The sequence below is a fragment of the Telopea speciosissima genome, chromosome 11, assembly GCF_018873765.1.
Source record: "Telopea speciosissima isolate NSW1024214 ecotype Mountain lineage chromosome 11, Tspe_v1, whole genome shotgun sequence".
NCBI classification, from domain to species: domain Eukaryota; kingdom Viridiplantae; phylum Streptophyta; class Magnoliopsida; order Proteales; family Proteaceae; genus Telopea; species Telopea speciosissima.
In genome coordinates, this window is record NC_057926.1 from 4,726,859 (window position 1) to 4,743,772 (window position 16,914).

General features: G+C 40.2%; 1 protein-coding gene across 1 annotated transcript; it reads left to right on the forward strand.

The window, feature by feature from the left end:
* The first annotated feature begins 9,020 nt into the window (after positions 1-9,020).
* On the forward strand, positions 9,021-16,914 carry LOC122644674 (cytochrome P450 711A1). Its single transcript, XM_043838064.1, has 5 exons — positions 9,021-9,238; positions 9,372-9,524; positions 14,622-15,399; positions 16,040-16,135; positions 16,554-16,914. Exons 1-5 carry the CDS (start codon positions 9,042-9,044, stop codon positions 16,890-16,892), a joined length of 1,563 nt encoding a protein of 520 aa, XP_043693999.1. The 5' UTR covers positions 9,021-9,041; the 3' UTR covers positions 16,893-16,914.

The following is a 16,914-nucleotide window of genomic DNA, read 5'->3' on the forward strand; positions in this document are numbered from 1 at the left end:
ACGAATTTCACAAGGAAGTCTAGCCGCCATCCATGCCACATAGACAGTCTTAGACGATTTTGAAGAAAGGAGAGAGAGAGTTTTTTTATGAAGAGTAACGTTCAGCCTTTCTTAATTTAGTTTTATTAAGTTTAGTAGTTCTTAATTATTAAGATTTCTAGCTTTAATTAGGATTTACTTCGATATTTAATTTTCTTTTGATGTAATTTGCAATTAATCTTAGCCGTAGGTGTAGACACTGAATTTTGTCACCCCCCGGCGATGATGACAACAGGATACGGACAGACATCGGTATCTCTCCCAAGAAGGACTTTTGTCCCTACATCTAAACCAAATCACCCTAACATCCCTAAAATGACTAATAAGACCCTTTTACCAAACGTTGAAGGAGGTACTGCTCACCTTCCCCAACCACAGCGATCCCGCTAGCCGGTTAGCTGGTCGTGGGGGTCTAGGGGGCAGGCAACCCCCTGCGGGGGGTGTAGGGGGGCGGAGCCCCTGACAGAAAATTTTCTGAAGAGTCAGAAGGGAGACAAAAACCCAAAAAGACCAAGCCCATGGGCCCAGACACACCCTGAACCCCAAAAATGACCCATTTGGGCCCAAAAGGTGAAAAGAGGGGGACCACACTGTCCACAGCGTCATGGACAGTGTCGTACGGCACCGTGGAGGTCCCCCACGGTAAGGGTGTACGGAGCCACGGCGCCGCGAGGGTTTTCGACGTCAACCTGCTGAAGTCACCCACGACGCCGTGGAGGACTTCTCTGGCCCAAGCTCTAGGGCACTCCCCCCTATAAATAAGAGTGTCCCCCTCCCCTAATTTCAGAGTTTTTCGGGCAAAGAGACCTTCCCAGCTCATTTTTTTATCCATTTTTCCCCCGATTCTCTTCCTCTTGAGCGTCTGTTGGAGCGAGACTCTAAAGCTATGGGTAGATCCTTCGATTATCCACTCGAGTAAAGAGCGGTTCTTATCCCGCAACTTCGTTATCCCGTCAGTGTACGGATAACAAAAAATCTCCTTCACAGTCGTTATTCTGTCTGCATACAGATAACGAGAATCCCTTATACAGCCGTTACTCTGCCCGAAGTCTGAGTAACGAAACCCATCTCGTATAGTCCTTACTCTGCCCGATAAGAGAGAGGCAAGCCGATTGTCCGTCTCCACCTGAGCCATGGGACATCACATATTTCGTACTTGGTGCATTTTCATTATTTTCTTGTATTTCTTGATAGGTATCTGTTTCTTTCCTTCTTATTATTTTGGCATAATGTAGACAATTAAAGTAATTCGCTTTAATGTACATAGTAAATGATTTTTCTTTCTTTATCATGATTAGTACATCATAACTTAGCCTTGCATGTTAGTATAGGATATATTATTAAGGGAGAATATTCGAAAACACGCATCTAGTAGAAAGACCGGTTTGTCTGGACGAGGTGGGTGCCTAACACCTTCCCACTCTCATAATCTAACTACTTACCCTGAATCTCTAACCAGACCATATGGAATCACGTAACCATTTCCGCTAATCCCGGATGGGGCTACACCCATTGGGTCTTAGGCTCTAATCCTAGGTGGCGACTCCATTTCTTTATGAAGTATGATCTCAATCCCCATTATGATATATCAAAATGATACGTCGTTATTCATCAAAGCCAATCCTTATCACCAAGAGGCTGAGGAACCCTCGTCCCGAGGACCACGGTACTTACAGTAGGATTTAGCAGTCTTAGAGATTAGAATTAGGTTTATTTTTTCTTTAAATATGTAAGAGCTATGCCCATTCAGGAGGTGAAGAATGCATCCTTCAATTTACGGCTCCAATCCTGTTCACGTTCAACAGGGGGCAGGCGTGGGCGTTGTGGGAATGGTTGTCGCCAACGCGCATGACGAAGATCCTCAGATGAGGTTGAATGTCCTTCGTTTATCTCCTCCAAATCACTAGCATGTTGCACGGTTGCCCGCGCTGCTCGAGTTCACTGGTCAGATCTACAACTTGACGACGAAGCTGGGCAATCTCTTCTCGAGTAGCGTCATCTCTCTCATACACTTGCTCCCCCTAGGCTACACGACCTCCTCTATTCTTAGGAGCCATGGCAGCAAGTTTTCCTTAGCTCTGTTACCACCTAGTGTAGCCTTCTCTGAGACAAGGATCGAACAAGAAACAGGAGCCGTGAGAGGGGTAAAAGATGGGAAATGGGTGATGTGATTCTTCAAGATCGTAAGGGTAAGACGATGAGCTCTTCAAGGCTCAGTGGGGTGAACTCTTCCAGGTTCAGTCATTGGACAATCTCAAAGAGAAAATCTCATTTTTTACTAACTTCGAGGTTCATCATCTAAATTTCATATTTTGTGTTGATGTCCTCCACAGGAGTTGTACAATGCAGTAGCTGTCGTGGCTGATCAAGTAGAGGCACGCCTAGACACCTCAAGCAGCTCAGGCATTCCACACGGGTCTAGCAAAGGAATTAGCACAGCCAACGTTAGTGTGCGCTCCATCCAGCTCAGCCTTCAGCCTGCTTGGTCCGCAAGTTATTTTATTATAGAAATTATTTTCCTAATTCCTAGTTTCCTTTCTAGTTTCTAGAAGATTGTCTTTTTTTGTAACTAATATTCTATGGAGATTGTTCGATCCATGTAGGTTGTTCTATTTATTTAGCAATCCATTGTAATGAAGAAGAATTTGGAAAGTTATGTTGCATCCTTGAAGAGTTCTTCATGTGTCCTTGAAGAGTCGCATTAAATGCATTGTGATGTCTTTCTTCTTGTGTTCGTGTATTTGACTCTCCCGATCTGTATCTTCCACTAGACTACATTATTTAGTAATCAGAGCTTTGGAGGAAAGCTTGAAGTTGTGATGACGCCCAGGCATAGAGGTGATCATACAGCTCCCATGGAGGACATCAACACAAAAGATGAAATTCAGACGACAACGAATGATGTTGCAGACGAGCGAATCTTTATTCAGGTTGATTTGAGTAAACCCCCAATTTTTTACGAGTACCAGGATGAGTACGACGATGAACATGGAGTTTTCGAAAGTCTTAAACCAGATTTCATTTCGAAAGCACAACAAGATTTCTGCCAGTATCATGACGAGGTAGCCACACTCAACTCATATTACCTAGAAGTGCACAATCAAGTGATCAAACGCATTAGCACTAATATTGCTTATGTTGACCCGTTTTTGGAGGTGATGACATTGTCATTTGAATGTCAACTTTTTCAAGTCGTCAACAATGGAAATAGACCAAATTTGGTTTCATCTTCAGAGGAAGTTTTGTTCGACAAATCTGATGTGAGAAAATGAAATCACATTTGTTTTTCAATTTTGTTCGTGCCTAATATGTGCTAGTATCTTATTACGATCAACAACACTAAGGTATATTTTGAATTGTTTTCGTTTGATCCGGGTGGACGATAGACATCATTGATTGGACCAAGAGTTCGAGGACGAACTCTTTTTCAACCTAAAGAGAATGATGCAGGCCCGGTTCGGCATTGCCATATCAGTCGAAATTGGTTAATAAGTTTGAACTCAACCAGCCACAAGTGGAGGCTGGCATAGCCTTCTAATGGGCTAGAAATCGTTGGCAAGGAAAGAACCATTTTCCGATTTTTAAGGAAAAACTAGAGATTATTAAAGAAATATACTTTCTTATTTCTCAGGAGGAGTTTTCTACTTTATTGGAAACTAAGTTCACGAATTATCTTTGGAGAGCTTGTCAAGAATACAAGATCCTCAAATTTATTGAAGGTCACCAATTTTCAAGCACTTAGACAAGGACACCTAGCTTGGACGAATTTCACAAGGAAGCCTAGTCGCCATCCATGCTACATAGACAGCCTTGGACGATTTTGAAGAAAGGAGAGAGAGAGAGAGTGTGTGTGTGTGTGTGTGTGTGTGTGTGTGTGTGTGTGTGTGTGTGTGTGTTTTGAAGAAGAGTAACGGCCAGCCTTTCTTAATTTAGTTTTATTAAGTTTGGTATTTCTTAATTATTAAGATTTCTAGCTTTAATTAGAATTTACTTTGATATTTAATTTTCTTTTGATGTAATTTGCAATTAATCTTAGTCGTAGGATTTAGCAGTCTTAGAGATTACAATTAGGTTTATTTTCTCTTTAAATATGTAAGAGTCATGCTCATTCAGGAGGTGAAGAATGGATTAATGAATTATTGTTCAGTTGAGTAGTTTGAACCTTGAAGTGTTCTCCTCATAACCCTGGAGAGTTACGTTGCATCATTAAAGAGTTGCAATCTACCCGTGTCCTTGAAGAGTCATGTTAAACAATTGTGATGTCTTTTCTCTTGTGTTCGTGTGTTTGACTGTCCCAATCCGTATCTTGCACTAGAATACATTACTTCACCTTCCCCTAACGGCTCTCATACCCTTCCCCCCTTTTAAATATGTTATGTATTTAAAAAAAATATATCATTTTGGCTACTATTTTCATCTTTGGTTGTACTTGACGCCCCATTGAGAGTGTTAGAGGTCCTCTAGTGATGATAATGTCTCACACTTGGGTTGAGAGAGTCCCCAAGAAACCCGGAGTTGAGTGGTCCTCTTTGACCCTCGTTTTCTTGTACTTGTTCTTTCACCCTGATATTACGATTTTTTCCTCATCTTCCTCCTTTTGTGCTATTTGAGCAACATCATCATTAAACATCCATATCCGAACCCAAACTGGCCAAAACCAAAACCGAGCCAAAACCAAACTTTCCATATTGGTTTGATTTGGATTTCATCATTTCTATACTGAAACCAATTCAAACCGAATTGAAACCAAATGACACCCGTAGCTTACATCTCTCTCCCATCTGTGCAGCTGTGGAAGGGAATACATGACAAACTTCACTTCTTTTTGAATTCTTTTCCATTCTATAGTGCTTGAGTGCGTATGATACTGGGTTCAATGCTATAATAAAAGCTCTTATCTTGGTCAAAAAGTCAAGACCCGTGAAGATGCTGTGCCCACTTATATCATGTAATAATTGTCTCATGATCAATCATGTCAGTGATCATGAGACTAATGGGTAGGGAATGTACATGGCTGCATAGTGATTATTTATATATATAGATAAATACGTATATTTTTAGTGCCAAATATTTATATAGAAATTGTATTAAGGGGCGCTGTTATCGTGCCGCAGCGCAGCCTGTGCCCAGGCACATAGGGGTGGGTGCAATGACCACCCTGCTCCCCTACACAAGTTGTCCATGTGCCTGGGTGTAGGCTGCGCTTCGGCAGAGAGAACATTCTCCCTTGTATTAAATATATATTAAATGTGTAACATATATTTATTGTATATATTTTTTGGGAGAGAGTCTTCTGTCTGGGAGTGCGGCTCTTGCACCAGTTTTGAGGTTAATGAGAGCATATGTAAAAGCATCAATAAAGGTGGGATTTCTGTTTTTAAGGGAGCAGGGTGATCATTTCATCGGAGTCTGAGTTTGGAAACAGGAGCTACACTCCCAGATAGAGTATTTTTTTTCCCATTTTTTTTAATATCATATTTTAAATTATTATTAATTATTACATAATTACTGTCAAAGTCCATTTAATACCTTTATGTAAACATACCTATATTTTTACCGTACTTGAACGCATTGGGGTCCTCTACTTCCACCCTGCCCATACTGTTGTGTGCGCCCCATACATAGTAAGGTGTGAAAAGTTCGCCTTACCCCTACCTGAGCGTCTTGCCTTAGCGGGGTAAGGTAGTCTTTTCCACCTTGCTGTGTGTAGTGCCATTGACTTAAACAAATTAATTAAAGCATTCTCAGATTTTACACAAACAACACCACCATTAAGCATTCAAGATATCTCTAAAAAAGTTGGTTCCTCTCCCCTTATTTACCTTCACCTTGAGCATAAGTAATTGGGTCCAATGGTTAGAGTGGGCATTTGGAGTGATTATGGCAAAAAACTTTGCATTGTTCACATTGGTTTGGTCTTTAATCGAACTTGACTTTCTAGTTTAAGATAACCCCCTCAGATCTGAGAATGGATCATCTACACGTACCAACAGGTGAACGTACATTTTAGAGTCAATCACATTTTAATTTTGTTTCCATAAAAACCCCTCCTTCCTTTGTAAATGACAAAAAATAGACAGGTGGTTGGCTCTAACATGTACGTTCCGCTGTTGGTATGTGCAAAGGAACTGAACTCCTCAGGTCTGGCTTGAGAAATAGTTTGCAATTCCTTTCCTATCGCTACGGCTCCCCCTGCTAAATTGTCGTCTTCCCTTTCCTCCTATCAGAAACGGTCCTAAAAGCGCGGGAGTTGAGGTTTATAGTCGTCGACCTCTCTTTACATTGGTGGGCATCATGTGAGAAGAAAAAGTAGCTTCGAGTTTGAGACCTCTTGTTCCTCATCTAGTATAGGTTCCCCAACCCTAACATCACCTCCACCCAAAAAAAAAAATTTTACAAAAAATTTAATTCACAACAAAAATATTGAGATTGGGTTGAAATTTCTAATATTGTCATGGATCCATTTGAGTAAATACCCACTCATTACATACCTGTTTAGTATTCCAATCAACATTATGGACCATCCACAAGACTTTCATAGTCGATCACAACTCACAAGCAAGCTTCACTAACCTTTGACATGGAGACTTAGACAAGGACTTCAATGGTGAGTATTGGAAAGTATATATTGTGTCAATAATTAAGCTACCTCTTTGAAATGGGGGAAAGATTCCTTGTACTACGAAGGTGCATGCTTTGCTTTTTGTGATAGAGACACTACAAGCCTCACTCTACCCTTGAAAGTTGGGCATTCTTAATATGATCACCATTAAAAGAAAGCTATGTAACAAGTCATCAGTAGTTGCTATATATATCCCACTCATTCAAGGGAGAACCAACCAATCTAGTTACTATATATATGTACAAGACTTCTTGTAGTGGGTTATCATCAATTCCTCATAAAAGAGGTGTCTATCTCATCGATAAATGTATGATGCAGATATGAGTGTGGTACATTAATTATGTTTTCAATGGATAAAAATATAGAGATGTGGTCGGGCAGGGGTAGGGTGGTTATTTCCACCTTCTTTATTAGAGGAACTTGGGGATATGGTCTTGCTCAGAAAATGAAGCAGGTAAAGATTCATTTTTTCTATATCCCATGGTGAAGAGTATCGACAGTCATAATTTTTCCCCATATTTGTACGAATAGAAGTCGAAAAAATGTGAAAAACAAACATTTCTTATACATTAGGTATTGAGTAAAGGAAAAATGATATATTCTCTTAGATAGTTTTGATATATCTGAAAGCATGTTGGAGCTAAGTATAGGGCGGCAACAGGGTCGAGTTGGGCCGGGCCTTTTAAAACTCCAGTTCAACCCTAAGTTCCTTAGCTAGGCCTAGGCCTAGCCCGGCCCTAACTCAGGGTCAGAAAAATCCAACCCTGACTCGTCCTCAATGTCGGGCCGAGATGACCCTGAGGGCCTAATTGGCCCTGACCATGGGGGAGAAGGGATATGCATGGGCTGGCTAGGCTGGGAAGAAGAAGAAAAATAGAAAGAAAGAAAGAAAGAAGAAATTTCCGATCCAGTTGGTGTTCTGAAATTTCAACTCGAGGTGGCTCTAGAGGAAGAGCAAGAAGAAGAAGAAGACAGGGTCGGGTTGGGCCAGGTCGGACTCAACTTAAGGACTCAACCCTGTCCCGGTCAGGCCGTGACTCAGGGCCAGAAATTCCTAACCCTGACCCACCCTCAATGCAAGGGTATCTCAATCCAAGCCCTATTCGGGTTCAGGCTGTCAAGGCCAAATTTGCACCTCTAGGTAAATAGCTAAAATGGGAAAATTGTAGAACCATCAAAAATAATCTCACACCACCTAGGGATGTGTTATAAAATGTGCATATATGCTATGGTCTCCTTTACTTGGAACAATGCATTTTAAAGCCTTGAGGCCTACTTACTTAAGCAGACAATATCGTGTCATCGGTGAGGCCAGGTTCATGGCACTTCATTGATAGTAAAGCCAACTGTCAAGAATATACCCGTAGTAGACATGTGAATGTAAAACCATAGAAAATAATCACACATTGCCCGGGGGATGAACCATGAAATGCACATATATGTTATGATATCACCTTTATTTGGAACAAAACATTTTAAAACCGTGAGACCCACCTGCCAAAATGGATAATATTGTGTCATCGATAATCGAGTTTGTGGCACTTCATTCCTATCAAAGCCAGAAATGAATTAAACTATCAAAAATACATCCACAGTAAAAAAAGTGGATGTAGAACCACAGAAAATAATCTCACATCGCGTAATGAAACATATATCCTTGCATCTATAATGGACTTTTCATATTGCATATTTCCAACCATGATTTCCATATTGCATATTTTTGTCTATATTTGTGGTAATATTGAGCATTTGGCCATTGAAAACAATCATGTTGAATGTTGAAGTCAAAATAAATATAATTTTCTACACCATTAGAATTGGCAATGGATCTAGTAGATTTAATGGGTCTAATTGCAAAGCTTTTCAGATATATTAATGCTGTTTTAGATTTCATTTCTTGTCAAGGACTAAAGCATTTTGGCTTTATTAGGTGTAACACTATTGGGTTCAAAGTATGAATTTATGGTCAACTGGATCAGCTGATGACACAACATCCTTCGAGTACCTCACATTATTGATTCTTTATTAAAAAAAACAAAATCCCATCATTAGGAGGAAGAATAAAATCTAAAAAGAAAAGAAAGTTAAAAAAGCAAAAAAGCATCTATGGATGTTGTTGGGTGCAATTCCACAATTCATATCCGACAAACATGAAAATTCTCACTCTTTAAAACCAATTAAGCAATTAGCATCCCCTTTGAGGTTGGTTCTCTCTCCCTCTTCTCCACCCCAACTTCAAAGTTTTTTTTTTTTTCTTTATAATAAGGGTGGGTGAAGCCTTCTTCCTCTGCAAGACCATATCTCTCTCTCTCTCTCTCTCTCTCTCTCTCTCTCTCTTTCTCTCTTCATGGCTTTGATAGTGGATACTCTAAAGCAGGTAATGAAGGGTGGGGAACTTTTCTTCACCCTACTGGGCTTAACAATTGGTGCTTTGGTGTACTTCTATGCACCCTACTGGCGTGTGAGAAAGGTACCTGGTCCTCCCACCACTCCACTCGTAGGTCACCTACCCTTGCTTGCAAAGCATGGTCCTGATGTCTTCAGTCTCCTTGCCAAACGCTATGGGCCCATCTTTAGGTACTTCTTCTTCTTCTTCTTCTTCTTCTTCTTCTTCTTCTTCTTCTTCTTCTTCTTCTTCTTCCAGAGTTGGGGGAAGAGCTAGCTAGCTAGCTAACTATGCATCTTATAATATGATGTGATGATGGAGCAGGTTTCAAATGGGTAGGCAGCCGTTGGTGATAATAGCAGACCCAGAACTGTGTAGGGAAGCTGGGATAAAGAAATTCAAAGATTTGAGCAACCGAAGCATGCCTTCTCCCATCTCAGGCTCCCCTCTTCATCAAAAGGGACTTTTCTTCTCCAGGTTTTTATTTCTATTTTCTGGCAAATCCCCTCCACCTTCTTTTATTTGCTTTAATTTCTCTCTCACCTCAGGAACAGTTAACCTCACTTTCCAATTACGTCCTCAAAAAAATAATTAATATTCTATTCTATATCTCTTATAAACCTTATTTTATGTACCTTTTGTGGTTGTTGTGTGAGGTTAGTATAGGAAAATTATCTCCTTCGGTTCTCTACCCGGTACAGTTCCCTAGCTAGTGCCTCTAATAAGAGGGGGGGTGGATCCCACCCGGGCAGGGATTATGTGGTCATTTCTATCCCTTATGAAAGGAATTGCTGGAACTGGGCCGAGTAGGGAACTGCAGGGGATAAAGATCCAGTTATAGTATATCCACGTAGAATAGGGAAAATTATCTCCTCCAGTTCCCCAGTGCCTCTAATAAGAGGGTATGGACCCCACCCGAACCTGGGTAGGATGGTCATTGCACCCCCTTATTAGGGGCACTGGGGAACTGGAGGGAATAAAGATCCTGCAAAATAGTTCAAGGAAAGCCTCGTCAAGAAGGATCTTTATCCTCTCAGGTTCCCAGGCTGGTACAGTTTGTAAAGTTCCTCTCATAGGGGGCGGAAATGACCACCTTATCCCTTGCCCGAACATACTGCTCGGATGGGGTCCACCCCCTCTGATTAGAGGCATTAGGGAACTGTACCGGGTAGCAAACCTGAGAAGATAATTTTACAATCACGAATAGGAGTTTTTTCTTCTTTTTTTTTGTTAGGAGAGGGATCCCTCTGACACCCTTGTGCAATTCCGGGCCAAGAAGGGGGTATTTAAGGAAAAAGTCATTAAATAGGGGTATTTAGGACATCTCCTAGGGGGTGCTACAGTGTTTCAGGTCGGGCGTGTTGGGCGTGTAGTTTCGGGTTTAAGTGGCTAATCGTGGGAAATTAACCGGTTTAAAAGATCAATAGAATTGGCTAATCCGACTTGGAAATCAATTGACACTAATTCCGATTTAATCCTGATCCCTAGCGAACTGAGTCAGCCAGGTCTGACTGATTTCAATACATTCCAACTTAATTTGATTCGAAATTAAGAAAGAATGATTGCAGACCTGATTTAAAATTTGTAAAACTTAATGAGACCAAGCCTAAGAGATCATATATGAGAGAGGATTCTCTAAGTAAACAACATAAAAGAGTGCACCAATGAGATACAGTAAAATAGTATCATACGGAAGATCACAACAAGATCATTTCATATAATGAGAAGAGAAGTAGAAACAGAGTTATTAGCAAACCTGCCTCGGCGGCTCAGAAAAAAAATTTCAATAATATATACACCAAACTTCATTGTCAAATAACATAAAGTTACCTCAAAAAGAAGCTCATCCAAAATGGGAAAGAAAGCACCACAGCTCCATTATTCAGACCTTTTAATAGAGGATAAGCCACTTTATTCGCCTTCCAATAAGATAAAAAGAAAGATCCCAAATTTCACAACCATAAAGTCCAGCTTCATAATCTACATGATACAATAAGTTAACATTTCAATAGCCTACCAAACAATTCTCTTACTAAAAATTTGCACAAGGTTTTTTTATTTGAGGAAAATATCACGGACACCTCCTAAAAGTATTCAATATCTCAGAAATTTATCATATTTGGTCAAAATGTCACAGACACCCCAAACATTAAGCACAGTTAGTATCCAAAAGTGAAATATCCATTTTACCCCATAGTTATTTAAATAAAAGGACAAAACTGTCATTTCATCTTCTTCCCTCTATGGCTGCGGCTCCGGCGACCATCACCTGCTCCGGCTACGGCGACCATTGCCAGCGGCGAGGAGAAAAAGGTCTGCAACATTAACCTGGTTTAAGTGTACAACCGGTGAGGTTTTCCTCTTAATAGGAGCAAAACGAGCGTCTCACACTCCAACTATCTCCTTGGTTGTTCTTAGTTGTTTTTGGAGAGGACACTGGCGAAGTGGTCGGCGCCGGAGCAGGAACAGGTGCCGATGTTGCCTTTCCTAACCCCAAGCTCAACTGCCCAGAAAACTTCTATGTTTTCGTCTGCCAAGATTCATCTAGATTAAGTTGGATATTGTTTTTATTATTGGCTAGGGTTTCATCTCTGTAGTTGCAGATCAGTAGATTCTGTGTTTTTTTCGTAGATTTATAAACTATTTAAGTCTTGTTCTTCTCGAGTTCCTTTTTTACTGAATCTCGATGGGGAAAGGAGGGGAAGATTATGGGAAACGTGATGATAGTGGATCGAGATCCCCTGACAAGGAGATCTTCCCGGCGTGGGCCAAAGACGTCGACCAGTGCCTGAAGGAGTACAAGGTCGACAAGGACGTTGGCTTGACTTTCGGCTAGGGTCGCGGAGCAGCGTCAGATCTACGGCTTGAATGAGTTGGAGGAGCATGGGGTCCTTCTATCTGGTCTCTCATTCTCGAACAGTTTTTTTTTTTTTTTTTTTTTTTTTGTTTGTCTCAAAATAGAATTTCCATTAAAGAAAATGAAATATCCAAATCATCAGAAACAGGTTACTAAATAGAGGAATTATCCAATACAAGTCTATAATCGGGCACTAAAAGTAGTAGCCTGTAAGTTTAATCTAGAACTAAGACTGCAAAACAGTGAAAAGAGAGACTAGAAACTAAGACGACTCAGCCTTCTACTACCCCATTCCCCTTCCTTTAAAACATGAAGGTGATAAAAGAAAGGGGGCAATAGGTATGACGAGCCATCTTTGCATCCACGCTACTCTGCTCAGTTTTACTTAGATCTCTGCCTCATCTTTCGGCGCTTTCTCTTGAGTCTCCTCATGCGCTTCTTCTTCCACTTAGCTCTCATCTTCGCTCTAGAACTCTGGAACCTTTGTCAATTCGCTTCAGTATTCACGTTATACTGAGATTGAAGAATTCTCGAACAGTTCAACGACACCCTTGTGCGGATTCTACTCGCCGCTGCCGTGATTTCCTTCGTCCTCGCTTGGTACGATGGGGATGAGGGGGGCGAGATGGAAATTACGGCGTTCGTCGAGCCTATTGTGATCTTCCTGATCCTGATTTTAAACACGGCAGTTGGAGTCTGGCTCTGGAGGGGGGGGGGTGGGGGTGGTGGCGGTGGCGGCTGCGAAAGAAACCGCAGAAGGAGAAGAAGGAGAAGGAGAAAATGAATTAAAAAAAAGTATTGAATAAAAACAAGGGCAAAATTGTCTTTTTCTTAAAACTAACTTCTAACATCATTAATTCATCATTAAGGGTATTATAGGGATTTCACTGTGGTAAGGGTAATTTCACCATTTAAAAAAAATTAACAGACACTTAACTCCAGAGACTAATGGAGTGGACTAAATTGAAACAAATTCATAAAAATAAGGGGTGTCTGTGACATTTTGACCAAGTATGGTAAATTTCTAAGATATTAGATACTTTTAGGAGGTGTCCGTGAAATTTTCCCTTTTATTTGTTATTGTAACCTTAACCTTAGTGTAATTGTATGATTGCTCCATTGTGATAAAGTAACTGGTCACGGGTTCGAGACTGATCAAGAAACAGCCTCTCCACAAAGTGGGGATCGAGTTCCATATGCAGTAGAATAGTCCTGTTACCCTGGTAGCAACAAATTTTCATTCCATTTTGAATAGATTTGAAATAGAGTTGTTCACCTAATAAATCATATAGTTAAGTTAGACCATCAAAGCCAATCGGCACTGATACTTCATCGAGATCTTCTCCACGTAATCCTCCACTCATACCTCAGAGTTTCCTTTACCATTCAAAATGTGAAAAGATACTTTTGGTAGGTGTCATGGAAGACAAGGAAGCCTTCCCTTGACACCTACCTTTTTCAGCCATAGGAGGCTTCTTTAGTTAAAACTATTGTTGAATGGAAACCCTACATGCCTTGGGGTTAATCACCTATTTCAAGTTCCAGGATTCTATCTCAATTGAATGGACTATCATGTTAGGGTACAAGGTTCATACCCTTGTAAATTTTTCAACCACTTTTTTAAGCTTTAGATGTGCATGAAAATTGAAGAATAAATCAAAATTCACAAGACTAATAGAAGCTAATATGGATTGCATCTTCACAAATTTTTCCAATGGAACTACCAAATAGAAAATATTTGGGCCTTCAAAGGAAAGACCTATTAATGAACCATGAAGCAAAAACTGGTTGTAAGAGAAATAGTTTGAAGGCTAATTTATTTTACAAAATTTTGGGCCTTTGAAATATGCAACAAAAAAACAACGGGCACTCATGTCAGATAGGCCATTAAATTTGACTTGTAATTCCTCTAGAAGATACTATCTATCTAAAACTCAAAAAAGCAATGATTACATTACCTACCAGTGAGATATATTTAGCTCAACCGATCAATACACATTTGAGTAAAAATAATATGTATGGGTATTTTGGATAAATGCATGGGTCCATTTGTGTATTTTCTAAAATACGACAAAATTATTTTTCTGCTAATGAAATGGTTTGGATGAAATTATCATCTACATTTGACCATGTAGAATTAAGATTCCTTTCAATCTTGCCACTTATCATGTATTAGACTTTTTTCCTTACATTGTTAGTATCTTCAAACTCTTTTTTATCTCGTTTCACGAGGCTATTAGCAATATTCCAATTCATTTGAAAAAATATATCAATTTAATTAATTAATTTTTAGAAGAAGAGGGTTGTGCACTCCACACACTCTAGGTAAGAGGGTGGCCTTGGTCAATGCGAAGGGTGGAACTGAATGGGTAGGGTGCATGGTCCTCTCCCATGGGGAGAGGAGAGATATATAGGCAAAGCGTGGGCACAATTTGGATCTTCTACTGCCAAGTTGCCCGACAGGATCCTACTGCCAAGACACAGCAAGGCGGTAAATGACCGTCTTACCCCCACTCGGGCAAGGCGCTCGGGCAGGAGTAAGGCGGTAATTTTACCGCCTTGCTGTGTCTTGGCAGTAGGTCCTACCTGGCAGCTCGGCAGTAGAGGATCAAGGTCCCCACGTGGGCCCCCCGGTGGCATTCCCACCCTTTTCCCTTTTTAGAATTTCTTTATAACTTGGGTAGATGAAGCCAACAAAATTTTTTTTGAGTTTGCAGGGATGCAAGGTGGTCTACCATGCGAAACACAATAATATCTGTGTACCAACCATCTCACCTCTCCAACTTGGTTCCCACCATGCAATCACTCATCAACTCAGCAACTACTCTTAACCTCCCAACCTTTGAAGAAGAAGAAGAAGAAGTAGACATTGATTTCTCTACTCTTTTCCTTAGGCTATCCACTGATATCATTGGAAAAGCTGCATTTGGATTTGACTTTGGCCTCTCTACTGATGATCATGGATATAGCAACAAAGATGATGAAGTATCAGATTTTATCAAGCAACACATCTACTCAACCACAGCTCTCAGAATGGATCTCTCAGGTTCATTTTCGACGATTTTGGGATTAATAGCTCCTATCCTCCAAGAACCTTGCATGCAAATCCTGAAGAGGATACCAGGAACTACTGACTGGAAAATTGATCAAACAAACCAGAGATTAACTAAACGTCTTGATGAAATAGTAGCAAAGAGAATGAAGGAAAAAGACCGAAAATTATCCAAGGATTTCTTAACACTTGTATTAAACTCTAGGGATTCAGATACTGTTTCAAAGAATGTCTTCAGCTATGACTACATAAGTGCACTCACTTATGAACACTTGCTTGCTGGTTCAGCAACTACATCTTTTACTCTCTCTTCAATCCTTTATCTTGTTGCTGAACATCCAGAAGTTGAGAAGAAGTTGCTCCATGAGATTGATAGCTTTGGGCCATGTGATCTGTTGCCAACAGCTCATGATCTTCAGTGCAAGTTTCAGTATCTTGAACAAGTAAGTAAGAAACATTAGCTACTTGCACTTTATTTTAAAGTTCCAAAGTCTATAAGGGGAGAGGTTGTTAGGGACTTGGGTAAAACTCATCCTCAAAAGCTAGTCGTTAAGGAGAGGGTGCCCAAATTTTCCCCATCTGTCCCCCCCTCCCTCTACATGGGAACACCCCAAGTTTGGTCCTGCCACAACCTTGATTCTAATACCACTTGTTAAGGACTTGGGTAAAACTCATCCTCAAAAGCTAGTCGTTAAGGATAGAGTACCTTTAAATCCCTTACGTTCTTCATTTATATCCGATATGGGAATATTTTTCCGCTTTACACCTGGAACCCATTTAGAGTTCCATGTTGAAGCAATTATTTCACATCGGATGTGAATAGTCCGATGTGAAGGGTTGTAAGGACTTGGGCACTATTTCCTTAATAGCTAGTTTTTGAGGGTGAGTTCTACCCAAGTCCCAACAAGAGAATCTTTTAAACTGAATAATGCTCTAGACCAAGGCATCCTCATCCAAGTAACAAGTTTCAGAAATGAGTCACCAAACATTGGTCAGGGTATCTGATCCGTTTCCTTTTTCTTTCTCAAATAAATATAAGACCGGTTAATTTCTATTTATCTTCTCTAAATTGTTCATTTTCAGGTGATAAAAGAGGCAATGAGGTTTTATACCGTGTCCCCATTGGTTGCCAGAGAAACATCCAAACAAACAGAGATAGGAGGCTCCCTCCTCCCTAAGGTATATTATCTTTGAAAAATGGTATTATCATATTTTAAGGCAAGGGTAATTTTATCATTTCACATAAACAATGACAATTATTGAAAACGACATAATGATAAGTGATTTTCAACTTATTTTGAAAATTCTATTTTTACTCGCAACTAAAAATAGAGTTCTATGTTAGGGTTTTAGGTTTAAGCACAAGGTAGCTTAAAGCAATACATTTTGCATATCAAGTTTAGAATAAATAGGTTGTTGTCTTCAGCTAGTATTTATAAGAAAGACTAGGATTTTAAGTTAGATGGGCTCTACCCAATGAGGTCCACCACAGCCTAAATCCTTATTCTAGTAGACTTATATTAGAACATATATTATGGTATGGAATGTACCCAACATTTTTTCCAGAAAATTTCAGTTCATTTATTTTTTTGTGCAGGGTACATGGGTCTGGTTAGCACTTGGGGTGCTAGCTAAAGACCCTAAGCAATTCCCTGAACCAGAGAAATTCCAGCCAGAGCGGTTCGATCCTACTTGTGAAGAAGAAAAACAACGGCATCCCTACGCAAATATCCCGTTCGGAATTGGGCCTCGAGCATGCATTGGACAGAAATTCTCAATCCAAGAGATAAAGCTAGTCTTGATTCATCTCTACGGAAGATACATTTTCCGACATTCACCCAAAATGGAGAAACCATTGGCTATCGACTATGGAATGATTCTGAGTTTCAAGCATGGTGTTAAGCTGAGAGTAATTAAACGAGCTGAAAGATGGTAATTGGTATATATATTTAGTAAGT